Below are 17,540 nucleotides of genomic sequence, written 5' to 3'. Positions count from 1 at the left end.
TAAAATCTCCATACTACCCAAAGCAACCTACAGATTCAATGTAATCCCCATCGAAATACCAATGATGTTCTTTACAGAAATAGAAGAAAAATCCCAAAATTTATAAGGAACCACAAAAGCCAAAATAGCCAAAGCCATCCTGAGCAAAAACAGAGAATCACATTACCTGAATTCAAATTATACTACAAAGCTGTAATAACCAAAACAGCATGGTATTGGCATAAAAACAGACACATAGACCAATGGAATAGAATATGGAACCAAGAAATAAATCCACACATCTCTAGTGAACTTATCTTTGACAAAGGTGCCAAGAACATACAGTGGAGAAAGGACAGTCTCTTCAATAAATGGTGCTGGGAAAACTGGATATTGATATGCAGAAGAATGAAACTAGACCCTTATCTCTCACCATATACAAAAATTAAACCAAAAAGAATTAAAAACTTAAATCTAAGACCTGAAGCTATGAAACTACTAAAAGAAAACATTGGGGAAATGCTTCAGGACATTGATCTGGGCAAAGACTTCCTGAGTACAGGCAACCAAAGCAAAATTGCACAAATGTGATCATATCAAGCTAAAAAGCTTCTGCACAGCAAAGGAAACAATCGACAATGTGAAGAGACAACCTACAGAATGGGAGAAAATATTTGCAAACTACCCATCTGACAAGGGATTAATAACTAGAATACACAAGGAGCTCCAACAACCAATAGGAAAACATCAAATAATCCTATATAAAAAATGAGCAAAGAATCTGGATAGACATTTCCCAAAAGAAGACACATAAATGGACAACAGGTATATGAAAAATTGCTCAACATCATTACTCATCAGAAAAATGCAAATCAAAACTACAATGAGGCCGGGCGCGGTGGCTCACGCCTGTAATCCTAGCACTCTGGGAGGCCGAGGCAGGTGGATCACTCGAGGTCAGGAGTTCGAGACCAGCCTGAGCAAGAGTGAGACCCCGTCTCTACTAAAAATAGAAAGAAATTATATGGACAACTAAAATATATATATACAAAAAATTAGCCGGGCATGGTGGCGCATGCCTGTAGTCCCAGCTACTCGGGAGGCTGAGGCAGGAGGATCGCTTGAGCCCAGGAGTTTGAGGTTGCTGTGAGCTAGGCTGAAGCCACGGCACTCACTCTAGCCCGGGCAACAGAGTGAGACTCTGTCTCAAAAAAAAAAAAAAAAAAAAAAAAACTACAATGAGATATCATCTCACTGCAGTTAAAATGGCTTTTATCAAAAAGACAGGCAATAACAAATGCTGGGGAAGATATGGAGAAAGGGGGACCCTGGTACACTGTTGGTGGGAATGTAAATTAGTGGAACCACTATTGAGAAAAGCATGGTGGTTCTTCAAAAAACTAAAAATAGAACTACCGTATGACTCAGAAATCCCACTGCTAGGTATATATCCAGAGGAGATAATTCAGTATACTGAAAATACATATGCACTGTGATGTTTACTGCAGCACTGTTCACAAAAGTCAAGACGTGGAATCAACCTAAGTGTGCATCAGTGGATGAATATACACAATGGAATATTATATAGCCATAAAAAGAATGAAATCCTGCCATTTGCAACAACATGGACGGAACTGTAGAAGTAAAATAAGCCAAGCACAGAAGACAAATCTTGCATGTTCTCACTCATATGTGGGAGCTCAATATTACAAACAATTGATCTGGAGACAGAAAATAGAATGAGGGTTACCAGTGGCTGGGAAGGGTAGTAGGGAGGAGGGGATAAAGTGGGGATGGTCAATGGGTGCAAAAATAAGGTTAGTTAGATAGAATGAACAATATTTGACAGCACAAAGTGATTATTATGAACAATAAGTTGTTAGGGTATACTTTTAAATAACTCAAAGGATGGAATGGGAATGTTCCTAACATAAAGAAATGAGAAATGACTGAGGTGATGGATACCCCAACTACCTCGATTTGATTAATTCACATTGTATGTCTGTATCAGAATATCACATGTACCCTATATATATGTATGTGTATATATAACTATTATGTAGCCATAATTGAAAATACAAAATTTAAAAAGTAATCAATTAGAACAGAAGAAAAAAAAGCTAGTGAAAATGGGTTAACAATTAGACTTTATTTTTTGTGAAGAAAATTTAGCTAAATTCTTTCAGTCTCAGCATGGATTTGTTTGAAATTAATATAGCTGTATATTTTATTAAGGATTATTTAGTACATGTGGCAACCAAGAAGTAGCTGCCGGCCCTGATCAACTGGCTCAGGGTAGAAAACACAGCCTCTCCCACAGAGAGTATTTCAGACCCACAAAAGTATAATCAATATCAATTGTACAGTTGTTTAAGGTGGGCAGCCATTTCTTATAGCAGCTATTCAACTTGCCCAAAATTGAATTGGGCTTAGTATAGATACATCTATCATGTCAAAAATAGTAGCCACTAGAAAGATAAACAGGCCGGGCGCGGTGGCTCACGCCTGTAATCCTAGCACTCTGGGAGGCCGAGGTGGGCGGATCGTTTGAGCTCAGGAGTTCGAGACCAGCCTGAGCAAGAGCGAGACCCCACCTCTACTAAAAATAGAAAGAAATTATATGGACAGCTAAAAATATATATAGAAAAAATTAGCCGGGCATGGTGGCGCATGCCTGTAGTCCCAGCTACTCGGGAGGCTGAGACAGGAGGATCGCTTGAGCTCAGGAGTTTGAGGTTGCTGTGAGCTAGGCTGACGCCACGGCACTCACTCTAGCCTGGGCAACAGAGTGAGACTCTGTCTCAAAAAAAAAAAAAAAAAAAAAAGAAAGATAAACAGACAAAAGCAACTTGTGGTGAGAAAGTGGAGAGTTGATCTAGAATTCAGAAGGAACTGCCTAAAGAGACCTACATAAATTGGAAGACAAAAACCAGTCCCAATTGTCAGTGGTAAGTTATGTTGATAGCATATACCCACCCCCCCTCTTTTTTTTTTCTGGAGATAGACTGTCTTGCTCAGTTGCCCAGGCTAGAGTGCCGTGGCATCAGCCTAGCTCACAGCAACCTCAAACTCCTGGGCTTAAGTGATCCTCCTGCCATAGACTCCCAAGTAGCTGGGACTACAGGCATGCACCACCATGCCTGCCTAGTTTTTTTTCTATATATATTTTTAGTTGTCCAGCTAATTTCTTTCTATTTTTAGTAGAGATAGGGTCTCACTCTTGCTCAGAGCTGGTCTCAAACTCCTGGCCTTGAGCGATCCTCCTGCCTTGGCCTCCCGGAGTGCTAGGATTACAGGCGTGAGGCACCGTGCCCGGCCCATATACCCTTGATATGATGTCACGAGAATGGCACCTTACCTCTGTGGGTTTCCTTTCCAAATCCCATAAGCCCAGTCTAATCATAAAAAGATATGAGATGTACCCATATTGAAGGACATTCTACAAATACCCAACCAGAATTCCTCTAAACTGTTGAGGTCACCCCCAAAAAGGGGAAAGTCTAGGAAACTGTCATAGTCTAGATGAATCTAAAGAGACATAATGACTAAATGTAATGTTATATATCCTGGATGGGATCCTGGAACAGAAAAAGGACATTGGAGAAAAACTAAGAAAATCTGAACAAAGTACAGACTTTAGTTAATAACAATGTATCAATACTAGCTCATTAGCTATGTTGAATGTAAGAGGTTAACAACAGGGGAACCCAGGTGAGAGATATAAGGGAATTCACTGTACTATCTTTGCAGCTTTACACTAAATCTCAAAATATTACAAAATAAAATTTTTATTAAAGAAAATCAACTGGAGCAGCCCCACAAGGGGTATATTAGCATCCTTCCATGAATTGAGGTGTGGTATTATGTTACTGTAGTTCTCTTTGAGAGATGTAAAGAAAACACAATGTCTGGAAAAGGGTCAGCACAGAAACCAGGTTTAAAAAAGGGAAACCACGGTCATTTTATATTGGTTGACTTGAACATTTTTAAACATAACTAAACAAATCAAATAATCAAATAACCAAAATTGTAAGAGAAATCATCTGAAGGTGTGTAAATTTGCCAATAATAAGAAATTAAGTTCTTGCAATAGTGGAACATCTGTCTTGTGGCTGATGATATTGGAAGAAATAAAAGATTCTGAACAAATTATATAAATACAGCATTGGACAGTGTTGCCCAAAAGTTGTGCTATAGAAGAAAATTCCTGTGAGCTGCTCTGGGATGAAAGAATTCCACAGAAAAATAAGTTTAAGAAACACTGCACTGCTAAAATTACTCGCTAATATATTAAAGATTTTAGAAGCTTTGTATTATAGAATCATATTTCCTGTTCTTCACGCTAATGTTTCCCAAGGCTATCTGATCACTGTTACTTTTCCCTTTAGCATCAGTGAACTTCGATAGGAAAAATTTTGGATAATGCTGGGTCTAAAACATAAGTCTCTGTCAGGAGGGTACACATGATTTGGAGGCTGGACAAATAAAGTAACTATCCCTGTTTTGATATAGCCAGGCAGGCATTTCAAGTATGTTTCAAAGGCTAAGATTATGGACTGGCATCATTTTAAACCTTTATCAATGACCTAGGTGATGATCTATAGCACGGCCCAGTAGAACTTTCTGTGGTAATGGAAACATTCTGTACCTGCACTGTCCAATACAGCAGCCACTGAGCATTTGAGATATGGGGAATATGACAGAGGAACTAAATTTTTAATTTTAATTAATTTAAATAGCCACACAAGGCTATGGCTACCATAAAGGACAGTACAATATCTAGAATGTAATACATGATAATAAGACAGATGGAGTTTTTAACTTAGAAAATACTTGCAGAACAAAAATAGAGAGTGACAAATTAGGGAAATGTTTTATTACAACTACGATGAAATTCAAAAAAGCTATGTGCAATAATCCTATATATTTAAGGCACAGAAATTCTGTTTAGGCACAAGAAAATGATCAGAAATGATCACAAGTCAACCATAAGCATTAAAGTGCTTCCATTAAAATAAAATATGACCACTCTCCTGGAATGGTTTAATATAAATATGGCATGAAAGGTCAAGCTAGTGCAGTGGCTTTAACCAATGTAGTAGAGAGAAAATTAAACTGGGAATTTGAAGACTCATTCTGTCCCAGTTTGGCATAGACGTGAAGTGTGATCACTCTGAGGCCTTAATTTCCTCATGTGCAAAATAACTGAGTTAGACCAGATGATTTCCTAGATCCCCAGCAATAAGAAAAAAGTGTACAAACAATTGTATAACTAATATTGCAATTCCCAAATCAATTCCAGGAACCTATAGATTTATCTGCCTTAGGAATCAGAGGAATGTTTAACTTTGTGGTTGCTCAGACTGCAAAAGACTAGGGTATGACTCGTTCTTACTTTTTATTATTCCTGTATGTGGGCTCAGCAAGAACTTCTGCAATGGGAACTGAGTGAGCTGAAGGTGGATTGACCTGGTGTCAAAAAAATCCCTCCTCTAAGGTCCACATTCACAAAAGCCAACAGTCAAATCATCATCCAAGAGGGTGAAATTGGGCCAGATCTGGGCTCCTAATCGTACTAGATTTGGATGCCCTTGACTTAGAGACTGGGACCTTTGGGCCAAAAATCTTTAAAATTCAGAGATGAGAAGGTACAGGGCCAGGGAAATATTTTCAGATACATTAAAGTATCTTATAGAGAAAACAGTAACCATTTAATTTCTGAAGAGAGTACAAAAGAAGAAAAAGGTTTAGAATGAGGCATAGGGGTTTTAATAATGATAATAATAATAATAAAAAGATGATATCCTAGATGGTAAGGAGAATATATAATCAAGGAAGCTGTAAAATCTCTAATCCTAGAGGTTTTTCCAGAACCCAAGATAGAAAAGAGGGCTTCCCTGAGGAAGCAATGCAGACAAAATAAGCCCTTAAGCTTCCTTCCTGTTCTACATAGTCTATTTTTAAAAACAATCTTTTCTTAAAACGAAAGGATGAGATACAAAATAAAGTCATTAATGTTAAGATTAGAATATAATCTAACAATTTTTTATGTAGGTCATATTTTGTTCTTAGAATTTTCTTAACCATAACAATTCCAGAGTATTTAGGATTCTTACCAACAGCAGGTATTACAAAGAGCAGGAATTATTTCGTACCTTTACTACAAGGTTGATATTGTGATCAACAGGGAAAATATGTATGAACTTAGATTCTGAAGGCCCAAAGCCAAATATGATTCTGCTCCACTTCCTTGCACCGAGAGCATGTCTGTCACGGCAGGTCCTGAACATGAGGGTCTACCAGAGGGAGGTGTGGGAGATCGAGACTGAGGTGGAGGGAGGAAAGAGAGAGCGAGAGAGCAGGTGTGTAATCACATCCATGACCCGATAGCTTGTGAACCTCTCGATCCAGCCACTCCTGAAGCTCTTTGACTTCTCAGTTTTATGAGTCAATGCATTCTTTTTCCTTTAATTAGTCTGTGACTTTCAACTAAAAGAATCTTCAGTAGAACAGGTGTAGGGCAAGTTGAGGGGAAGAATATCAGAAGAGATGGAACAGGAACCATGGACTGGGGTAGGACAAAAGTAAGAGCAGTACCTGTGGTGCGGTGAGGAGCTAGAAGATGTGATGAAACTCTTTACGTGTAAAGGAGATAGAGTAACATGTAGGCAGAGACTAAAAGAGATGGAAAAATAACTTTGGAAAAAACCATCAACTCTAATCGCCTGGACAATGTATGGCTAACTATGCCCTGCCACTACAATGCAATACTTTCTTCAGGATGACATGAAATGTTTCCGGTGCATGAGAATCCTGCTCTACCATCTGAAGAGTTATTCCACTATGAAAACAATTTTCTGCAAACCTCTGCCACTCCATTATATGAACAGCTTCTTAAGTTTAATAAAACATGGCATTTACCACACCAAATAGTTAACAAGATGTGGAACGAGAAATAAACCTATGATTTCTTCCCATCCCACGGAGCACTGTCGTCATGCTAGCCAGTCTCCAGACTTGGAAGCACTTTTGTTGCGATAATCATTTGGTTCACTTTTCCAAAGAGTAATAAAGAGCTGTCCCTTATTCCCTTTCTAGAGTCACAGTGACAGGGAGCAATCAAAGTAACCCATTATCAGAGAATCCCCTACTTTGCTCAAATTATAAACATCAACGGGCCTCTCTCCTGAGAATTCAAAGAGCAGGCAAGTGTGGGTGAGCCAGGCTTGTCGTTCGCAAGATAAACCAGGTTCACTTGATGCTTTGTTTTAGCAAAGACACCATAAGTAGTGATTGCACTTCACCTGGGTTTTGCACGGATCGTCAAAATGCTGACAGTCACTTAAATTAGTCACTGGGTGGAATAATCACCCTGAAAGGAACTGAGAGGGTACAACTTATATTATAAAATGGAACTAAGCACAAGAGACAAAGTATTAATGGGTGTGGTAGAAGAGATCTTTGTCAGAATAATAGAGATGATTAAAGACATGAATTAGACATCAACTGTACTGGGTACTCTTAGTGACATGAACACAACAGCTAAATTGTGCAATTTACAAAGTTAAGCATAACTCAGAGTGCATCTTTCTCCTTTTGAGAACAGTTGATGCCAGGTTAGCCTGTGTTAATCACTCAGTGGCTTGCTACAGACATCATGCATGATCTTGTGGAGCCTTTTTGGAATGGACAGTATAGAAATCTGGAGTTTTGTCATCAGAAATAAGAGATTGTATTAATCAATATTGGACACTGATGGCCCACTGAACAAGAGGACCCCTTCCAAACATCACTAGCAAACCTACCCAAGCAAACTTGCATTTGCAAGAGTCAAAGGAAACCAGGAAAAGAGGCATCTGGTCCCTTTTCTGAGCCATTCATTTTGCAATTAGCAAAGAGAAAATTAGCTCTTTCTGACTTTTTTTGGGAAGGGGAGGCAGCAGAGTGGGTCTGGAGATAAAATGGATAAATTAAACTACTGCTTGTAATAGAACTGCTTGATTTTATGGGGTTATCAACTTGAAGGGGCCTTTTAAGGATACTTACTTTGGGAATCTGCTCAAACGCAATACTGTGCCCAAACTATCCTTAATTGGTGGATACATTTTCTATTCTTATAGCTTTCTGAAAATAAACACGTATAATTTTATCATTGGATAAAAAGTATTTTAAATAAAAAGTATAAAAATAAAAGTATAAATAAATAGTAACATATTAAGAAGATTCCTAAAGCAAATGATATGATCTCCCCCAGAAGTCCACTTCTTTGTTTCTTTCTCCCCATTGGTACTAGGGCTCGGTACATGGTCAGCATGAACTTTATATGTAGTGGGCATCCAAGGGACCCCTCAGACTCTTGGGGCCTGCTTTTCAGGGAATAATTTACCTCTGTGAATTTCATCCACACCTTTTCCATCTCTAGGCTGGAAACATGGTTAATCAAGTAATAATACCTTTTCAAATAACAGTGATAATAAATAACACACTCTGAAGTTCACAGTCCAAATAATGTAAGCATTTTCTAATAATTGTCTAACATTTAACCCTAATATTAAATGCAGAGCTGACTTAGCTTCTTTCTTCTTCCTGATTTTTTTTTTTTGCTTTTTCTCTTCTGTTTCCATCTCTGCATTCATGCCTCTAAATCTGCCTTTTCCTTTATTCTTTCTTCACACCATTTCTTATTTGCCTCTATTTGAACTATGTTATACATACTCCTAAAGTAATGCTTTAAAAATTATTAATTTTATAGTTATTAAAATTTATGTGCCCAAAGTTCTGAAACTGTTTTTCTCTGAGTCATCAGCCCTTGATAGAAAAAGAGGTTTTCCTTTCTTATTTCATATCCTGTTCCTTAATTTCCTTGAAATCTATAACTGTTATCTCTCAGCCATCTCTTTTCCAGAATAATTGTCCGCGTTGTCTCTATTTTCTAGCACCGTAATCACTTCTATGACTCTAATAAAAAGATTCACTTTATATCAAGCTAAAATGAGAATGTCAACTATGTACTCAGCCCCGAGCTCTGAGACAGTCTCTGCCCTTGAGAAGTTGTTGTAAAGAGGACGAAAGGAATTGTTTTTTTGTTCTCGATACACAGTGATTCAATCTTACACGGTTTTCTGGGGCTAAGGTTTAATATCAAGCTGTGTTAACATGGGCCTTTTCCGGCTTCCCACACCCCACGCAGGGAAACTGAGATTAGCTCCTTTCCCAGAATCACAAAGTAGGAAAGTGCAACACGAGCAGAACTGCAACACGGATCTTCTGACAACTTGGGACAGGCCCCCACAGGGTGACAGGTATACACACTCACATTCCAAACAAAATCACTCGGTCTAGTTCCTCCACTGTCCCCACAATAACTGCCCTACTAGGTACTTACTCTGGGAAGTAGAAAGATTGGCGAAAGCAGACTTTGTTCGACCTGCCAACCATTCCAGGCTTTCGTGCATGTTGGCCAAAGCTTTGAGGTCACTGACGTCACAAAGGATGTCTTGTGGAGGGATTAATTTATCACCCAGGTTCCCAATAAGAACTTCGGACTCCTTGCCAAAGGCTGCCCTGAAAAACAAATCAGAATCACACTTCAGTACAGCCTGGGAAAAGCAAGACTAGGCAACGCTTTTTAAGGCACGCCTAGCACCAGGACTAAGTTCATCCCTACTTTATAGCATGTTTTTTCCTACGTTTAACTTGGTGAGAAAACGATCACATGCCTGCTTACCGTTATTTTGGTAGGACAACAAGTTCTTAGAAGGAGAAATAAGTTGTACCTTCGACAGGAACCTGTATGAGCCTGACTTAAACAGTAATGGTCCCTGGGGATGACATCTATGCTGCTCTCCTGCTGGCTTTTTTCCTGGCCTGGGCTCATGCTCCGGAAGGTGATGAGCAGCGTAGGGTGTTAAATATGTGGATGGTTTGAAATTTATTGTAATAAAAATAAAACAACTACGTTAACCTGTTCACTAGACAATATTTTAAAATGTTCAAAAGCAAAGAGGACTTAGCTTCTTTAACAGAGCAGGCCGCAGCTGAGCTGAATGGCAGGCCTCATTCTTTCACTCATGCATTTGCTTGTTCTAAAACTATAAGTATTAAGGCATTCAGCATTTGGAAGGAGAAACCAATACAAATCAATGCTGGGATCCTTTTACTGATTGGAAAATATAATCAAGTGGGTTTCACACAGAGCCCAGTGTCTTCAGAATGTTTTCTGGGGGGTTGGAAAAAATCAAGTTACATGGGGTTACACAGGATGGAGCTGGACGGGACCCTGAGACCACATGGCACAGCCACTGCCAAGATGGAGCAATGGAGGCTCAGAAAGCTAACTCTTCTGCATATATGATAGACGAGTGGGAAAGCTGGGAAGCAGGCTGCCTTACTTCCACAGCTCTTTAGCTTTTAAAAAGAAAAAGAAAGAGAGCCAAAATGAGAAAAGATGACTGAGAACATTCGGGAAAAACATGTGTTTTCAGGAAAATTACACACAGGTGGGTAAGCAGAGCTGACCCTGGAGGAGGTTGGAACAGGCACCTGGAGAGTTTTCCGTAAGTCCTGAGGCTTTTAAAACTCAAAACACCTTAAGTGAGAAGCAGCCAGGGCTTTATTGAAGTAGAATAAGCCATATTAAGTCTCGAGCATGCAGTGATTAAAAATAGTTGACATGTAGTCAGAAAGATGCTTAATTGACACATAGGCACTTACTGCCCAACACTGTAGCAGACGCTCAATGTTGAATGAAACAAGTGCTGTGAATTAAGTCCTTATTAAAAATGTTTATGCTACCAAGTAGTGACACATGATTAGCCTTCTTATGTCAACAGAGAGTTACCTTTTTTTTAAAGGAAAAGCCAAAACTGATGGTCTGATTTGGGTAAATTGAGGCACTAAGGAGCAGTGGACTGAGCTCATGAAACTTGGGTCTTGGGATGGGGCCCCAAATTCTGCATTTTTAACTAGTTTCCAGGTGACGCCCAGGCTTGCTTGTCTGCGAAGCATGCTTTCCTGGAGTAGCAAGGGTTGGGGCACAGGCTTCAAAGTCAGATAAACCTGGGTTTGAATCCTGAATCTGCCACTTGCTTGTTGTGTGATGCTGCTAACTTCCTGAGCATTCTTATCTAGGGGTAAAAGTACTGACCTTATACAAAGTAATGTAAGGTTTAGAGGAGGTGACTTAAAAAACTTTTTATTGGGAAAAATTAATTACAAAGGAGAGGGAAGCGTATAACAACCCTCCACGTATCCCACGTATCCATCTCCCAGCTTCGACCATCAGCAACTCACGGGCAGTCTTATTTCTTCCATCCCTCTCTACCCCTTCCCACCTTATTTTGAAGCCAATTATTCAGGTGATGCTTTTAATTGCATAACTGTGTGGAACTTGGTAGAAGCTAATTAGCTGTAGTTATTATTCTTAGGTCTGTTGAGACAACTAGTTTATTTAGCATCAACCCAAGGTATATGATGATGAATAAATTTAAATACATAAGAATGAGCAGGAGGAAATAAGTCAGGTCTCAAGGGCTAGTTTTACAAATGAAACTCTGTAACACCAAAGTGTATGTCACTATGTCTCACGGTCCAGACTTTTATCAGAATCTTCAAGAGCTAAGTGATTATAACAGAAACCACTAGTTGCCTACCCAATATCCATTACCCCATGCCTTCTTGGTACAAGGATCCTGAAATTGTTGGGGTCAGCAATGTGTCCAACTTAAAATGAAACAAAACAAAAAAACCCACTAAATTTTCCTGCCCCTCTTGCGTATGTGGTGGCCAGTGAGACATAAACCGAACTCAGCAGGTGGGCTTCAAGAAAGCTCTCTCAGGCAATCTCAGTTGGCGGGGACCTCTTTTGTCTTTCCCCCTTCTGGAATGTAGCTATGGCAACTGTGGCTGCAGTAGCTCTTCTCAAACATCAGGTGACCTTGAGCATGGGAGCCAGGGCTAAGGATAATGGAGCCAAAAGATAGAGGGGCACTGGTGCCATCATGGAGCTGCAATGCAGTCCCAGACAATATGCTTCTGAGTTTCATGTCACAGCAGAGAAAATGAAACCCTATTTGTTTAAGCCACTGCTATTTCAAGTTTCTGTTACTAGCTGCTAAATGCAATTTCTAACTGACACAATTATCTAATTAGCATAAGTGATGTCATCCTCAGAAAACTTTCTCTGAATTTGGATATCCCTAAAATTCAGTTACTGGGAAAAGCAAAACAATGTCTCCTCCATGATTTAAGCCCAGAAGACATTTATAATATTTTCCCCTTGGCTGTCTCTCAGTTAGGTTGTAAATATTTAGTTTTCTTAATCTGCCTTTCTACATCAACTGTTCTAGCCCCTTAATCATCTTTGATAGATAGAACACAAAAAATGCCTCTGAGCTGGGTGGTTAGAAAGCAACAAGGGAGGCAAACAGCTTTGAAAACTAGGCTTGGAGCTATTTTTATGCATATAGGTGTAACCCTGGGTGGAATGTGACAATCAAGACAAATGTATTTATGTAGAAGTCTAATCTGCTTGAGTGGGGATCCTGGGCCCTGGGCACGGCTGCGGTGTGCTTCCCGCGCAAGATGCCTACCCCATTTCCCTTGGCTCAACCTCCTCAGACAGGAGAGCAATAGACTGAGAAAAATACAAACTGCCTCATGTTGAATACATAGCAGACATCTCATTTGACAGGAATCCATAATCACCCCCTAACAACCTGAAAAGAGCACAGAAAGCATGACATGGAGAATAAGTGATTGACAGCTATAACCATTTCACATAAAAAAATCATTCCTTCCAGGATGTGTGTGTGTGTCAAGGAGCTTGGTGGAAGGTTTTTATGTGTTAGAATAACCTTAAAAGGATGGCTTTAGCTGCTTGACTACAGACTTTTTCCTAAATCCTCCGATTTATTAAATTATGGTATAGCCATAGTGTGGAAAACTATCAAGTCATTAGAAATTATATAGCAGTAAATACTTGATATGATAGAAAGATGTTTGGTATAGCTTATATTTAGCCATGATATGCAGTTGATTAAATAAACTTATAAAACTATATGTACCATATGACATTAAGGAAAATAATCAAATATATGAACCTAACAAAGATTGGATATCTGTATACCAAAATGTTAATTGGACTGTGTGAGTGGATCATGCTTTCTGCTTTTCTGTACTTTCCACATTTTCTCCAAAAAACATGGTTAGGTTTTAATTCAATAATTACAAAGTAGAGTGAAAAAAAGTGGAAAATCCCCCCTCGCGAGAAAACTTTCAAATGGGCATGTCAAGAATCCCAGCATGGAAAACTGGAGGACGCAGTATTGCAGTTTTTCGCCCCCAGCGGGAGGCAGGGAGTGGGTGGCCTGAAGGCTGGTCTGGACTTGTGGCTCCAGGCCTGCCACCGCAGTCACCATCCCCTGCAGAGCATCTCACTGCCAGAGTGACCACCACCTGGCATCTGGACCAGTATTATTTCCTCTTTCCGGATCTGAATTTTCACATGCTCTTCATCTTCTGCTTATAATGAATGGGCAGAATAATCATTATAATCAGAAAGTAAAGTAACAGAAACCCAGAAGTAACAGGTGCTCGGTAATTGCCCAAAGATTGCCTGACATAGCCAGGAACAGAAATCAGAACTAAGAATGTGTATGTTTCGGGTACTGAACCCCGTATGTGGAGTCGCCTTCCTAATCAGTTGGCCAACACGCTCCCATAGAAGGCCAGGAAACTAAAGAAGCCTGTTAAACCTGTGAAGCTTAACTTTTGCCACACCATTATTTGTAAACTTTAATAAGCTCAATCTGACAAGAATTCATTTAAATGAATTTTGCCAAGACTGTTAAACCTATTTAACTTAATTCTGTCACACAACTATATTCTTTAAAGAGGTCTATCTGACAAGCATTCTTTTAAGAAAAATTTGCCAAAGATGCCCCAAATTGTCTCCATTTAGTGTTAAAGGAATTCTGTTATCCACTGAAAGAAGGCAGAGAAGTCTGTATTTCCAGCAGACAAAAGAAAGAACTATCATAAACGGTTTCCAAGTGACTGATTTGCAGATCTGTGCTATATCTGTATGATCATATAACATACACACTCAGACCCATTCTCCCTCTCCCTGCCCCATTCCAAACTCTTTGACGGCAAAAGAAGTGAGGCAGGGCCCACAGTCCTGAGCTCCCGTCTCTTGCCGTGCACCCAGTTACCCAGGAGGAGCTGGCCTGACGGGTGAAATGGCCTCTGCAGGCTTTAGCTATGGTATCAGTTGGGGGACAACACTTACCAAGCTGGGGTGCTGGAATGCTTTGACCCAGAGGCCAACATATAGTGCTTCCCCTTCCTTTCCCCCAACCAATAACAAGAAAATGTGGGTCTGGGAACCAAGGATTAAAAGTAGAAACGGCCCCTCCTCTCAGTATTAAAACTACTCATAGAGGTTTTGCTCTTGCCACTGCAACTCTGGGCTAAGCCCGTCTAGTATGCTTCCCCCGGAAGAAACAATGGTGAATGCATTAAGTTGAAGGAGAGGTTGTCATCTGACTATCTGGGGCTTCTTGCACCACTGAACCAAGAGGCAGAGAAAGGGGTTACTTCAATGCCTGGATTGAGTGATCTGATTTGCCAAGGAGAAAGTAAGTTGCTTCTATGCAAGAAGGGCAGGCAGGACCACCCTGAGTTCACTGGACCCTCTACGTCCATGTTTATAGTAAATGTAACGGGAAAACCACAGCAGCCTAAGAAAGGCAAGACCACTAGAACAAAGGCTAGGTTAAACACAAACAGGTGAAGAACTCTGACCAGCTGAGGAGCTGGAAGAGGAACATGGGCTTGGTGGTAGAAGAAGGAAGTGATAAATATCACCTGCTGCCTCATGACCAGCTATAGAAAGGAGGACTGCAGCAGTCTTGCATTCTAATGCATATATTAATCTATGGTTTCTTTTTGTTCCTCTACTATTTTTAGATTGTGATAAAATATACATAACAAAATTTATATTAACCATTTTAAAATTTACAATTTAGTGGCATTAAATACATTCACAATGTTGTGCAACCATCCATTTCTGGAATTTTTCCATCATCCCAAACACAAACTGTGTCTAGTAAACAGTAATGTCCTGTTCCCACCTCCCCTCAGTCCCTGTAACCACTATTCTACTTTGTGTCTAGGAATATGCCTATTCTAGATACCTCATATAAGTGAAATCATACATGTTCTTTTGTATCTGGCTTATTTCACTTAGCATAATGTTTTCAAGGTTCATCCTTATTGTAGCATATATTGGAATTTCATTCCTTTCTAAAGCTGAATAATATTCCATTGTATACCACATTTTGCTTATCCATTCATCTGTTCATGGACATTTCGATAGTTTCCATCTTTTGGCTTGTGCAACTAATATTGCTGTGAACATTGGTGTACAAATTTCTGTTGGAGTCCCTGCTTTCAATTCTTTTGGGTATATACCTAGGAATTCGCGGAGATTCCAGACTTGAAATGAATACAATGACTGATGAGGCTTTGGGTCTCCCTTGTTGGGGAGAGGGGCAGAATGCCTTTATATGATGAATAGTTACCTTGTATTAAGCAGAAGCATGAACTTTTAGGATAAGGGTATAAGGGTGAGAATAGATGTAGAATACAAGGCGTGGACCCTAAAAGTCCTAGTCTGCTTTGATCTAAGCTCCATTCCTCATGTTTCCCCTGCTCTGATCTGCACTGGGGGCAGAAGGGCCTGAGCCCTGCAGGCAGTTTTCCAGGTACCCAGCTGAGTTCAAACAAAGGAGGCCCTGGTGGGAAACTGAAGAGCAAAGGGAAAGCAGCAGCCAGGGCATTTGTCCTCCTACCTCTCTGTCTTGGGTGTGTCTCCTGAAATGGCTGCATCTCCTCCATGGTCCCAGCTCCTGCCATGCCCCAACTTCCCTTCCGTGCTTCCTTGCTCCGGTAAGTGCCTCTCCCCTTTAGCATTCCGGCTAAGGGGCTGGGGGTGGGACTGGTAAGGGCTTCCTGCTGTTGCTAATCTATGGGTTACCTCCCTGTTTGATACTCAGATCCTCATTAACCTGTGCAACCAATTCCCTGCATAAACTCCCTCTGAGGTAAATATTTGAAGTGGTTTCTGTTTTCTATGTTAGACCTTGATTTATACAAGACCTAACAACAATGTTTGACTACATTTGATGCTACTGGGAATTGATTAAATTCTTTGGCACGGGGATTAATTAGCTCTGTCGTATAGGTAGAGAAACTGAGACATGTTAAGGTGACCTATAAAAGATCTCTTAGCCATTATCTGCCAGGGCTTAAGCTGATGAAGGTTATAAAAAGGTCAGGACACTTACCTAGATTCCTACTAACACCAACTGATTCTTATGAGATGGGACAATGATATTTCCATTTAGCAATTCTGCTTTCTACAACTGCTCAATCTTCAACCCTTTCAAAACCTAATTCGTTTGTGTCAAAAATAATGGGGGTAGTACCATTCTGATGGGTTCTTTAATCAGGTTTTCAAAAATTGTTTTTCTAAGATGATCTTAGGTAAACCCTCATAAATAGGAAGTAATAAAATTGTCCAGTTATCTTGATTGCAATATTTTTTCTCCTAGAAATTGCTAAAACTCATCACTGACTCTATCCTTCACTGGTTTTCATGCATGTGCATTTCATTACACACTATCACGTGAGTAGCTATTTTTCATATTTAATCAGTAATTGCTCCTTTCTAGAAGTTTGTCTCCTGGTTCAATGATCATCATCAAGGATTTTCATTTGCTTTTCTGCCAACTTTTCTTCCACCATTTAAAAACTTGGGATGCTTTTCACTGGCTAGATGAGACTGGGCAGTCCCACAATGTGCAGAGGCAGAATCAGGAACGAGAGTGAAAAGTCCTCAGTGTGTTCTTTGCAATCAAGTTGCATATGAGAAAAAATCAGTAACTTCCCTTCTTCTGAGTTCTGCTCAGGACTTAAAACAATATTCATTTATTTAGGAAATTGGGGTTGTTGGCTTCAGAGATGACGATCACAGAAATTTACCATTACCATCATCAAGGTGAGTGTGTGTGTATGAGTGTGTGTGTGGGGGGGATGTTGTGGGGGTTGGAGGGAAACCAGCTCTTCCCCTTGTGCCTTTAAACAACTTGTTTGCTGGGATAGTCACAAAACACCAGACTTATGGATTTATGGTGTTTTAGCATTGAGAGGGATCTTGACAATTAGTCTAAACCAGTGGTTCTCACTCGGCTGTACATTAAAAGCTTAACCAGGGAAGTTTAAACAAAATACCTGATGCCAAATTCTACCTGCAGAAATCCTGATTTAATTGGTTATGGGTGGGGCTCAGGCATGGGCATTTAAAAAAAATAATGGCTTTATTGATATAATTTACATACTATAAAATTATCCATTTAAAATGTATAATTCAATGGTTTATAGTACAGAGTTGTGCAGTCATGACCATAATTAATTTTAGAAAATTTTCATCACCCCAAAAAGAAACATTGTATCCATCCACACTTACCCCTGACCTTCAATCCCCAGCCCTAGGAAAA

The 17,540-nt window shown here is 39.8% G+C and overlaps 1 protein-coding gene across 1 annotated transcript in view; it reads right to left on the bottom strand.

Moving 5' to 3' along the window:
- EXOC4 (exocyst complex component 4) overlaps positions 1–17,540 on the bottom strand; it is a 738,581-nt gene that overhangs the window by 107,052 nt on the left and 613,989 nt on the right. The window contains exon 14 of the mRNA XM_069462610.1: positions 9,365–9,543. Within this exon, the coding sequence (XP_069318711.1) occupies positions 9,365–9,543 (179 nt within the window). The remainder of the gene's footprint in view (positions 1–9,364; positions 9,544–17,540) is intronic.

Source organism: Eulemur rufifrons, chromosome 29 (assembly GCF_041146395.1).
Source record: "Eulemur rufifrons isolate Redbay chromosome 29, OSU_ERuf_1, whole genome shotgun sequence".
Lineage (NCBI taxonomy): Eukaryota > Metazoa > Chordata > Mammalia > Primates > Lemuridae > Eulemur > Eulemur rufifrons.
Note: the sequence above shows the minus strand (reverse complement) of the source record. Positions and strands in the feature narration are given on the sequence as shown.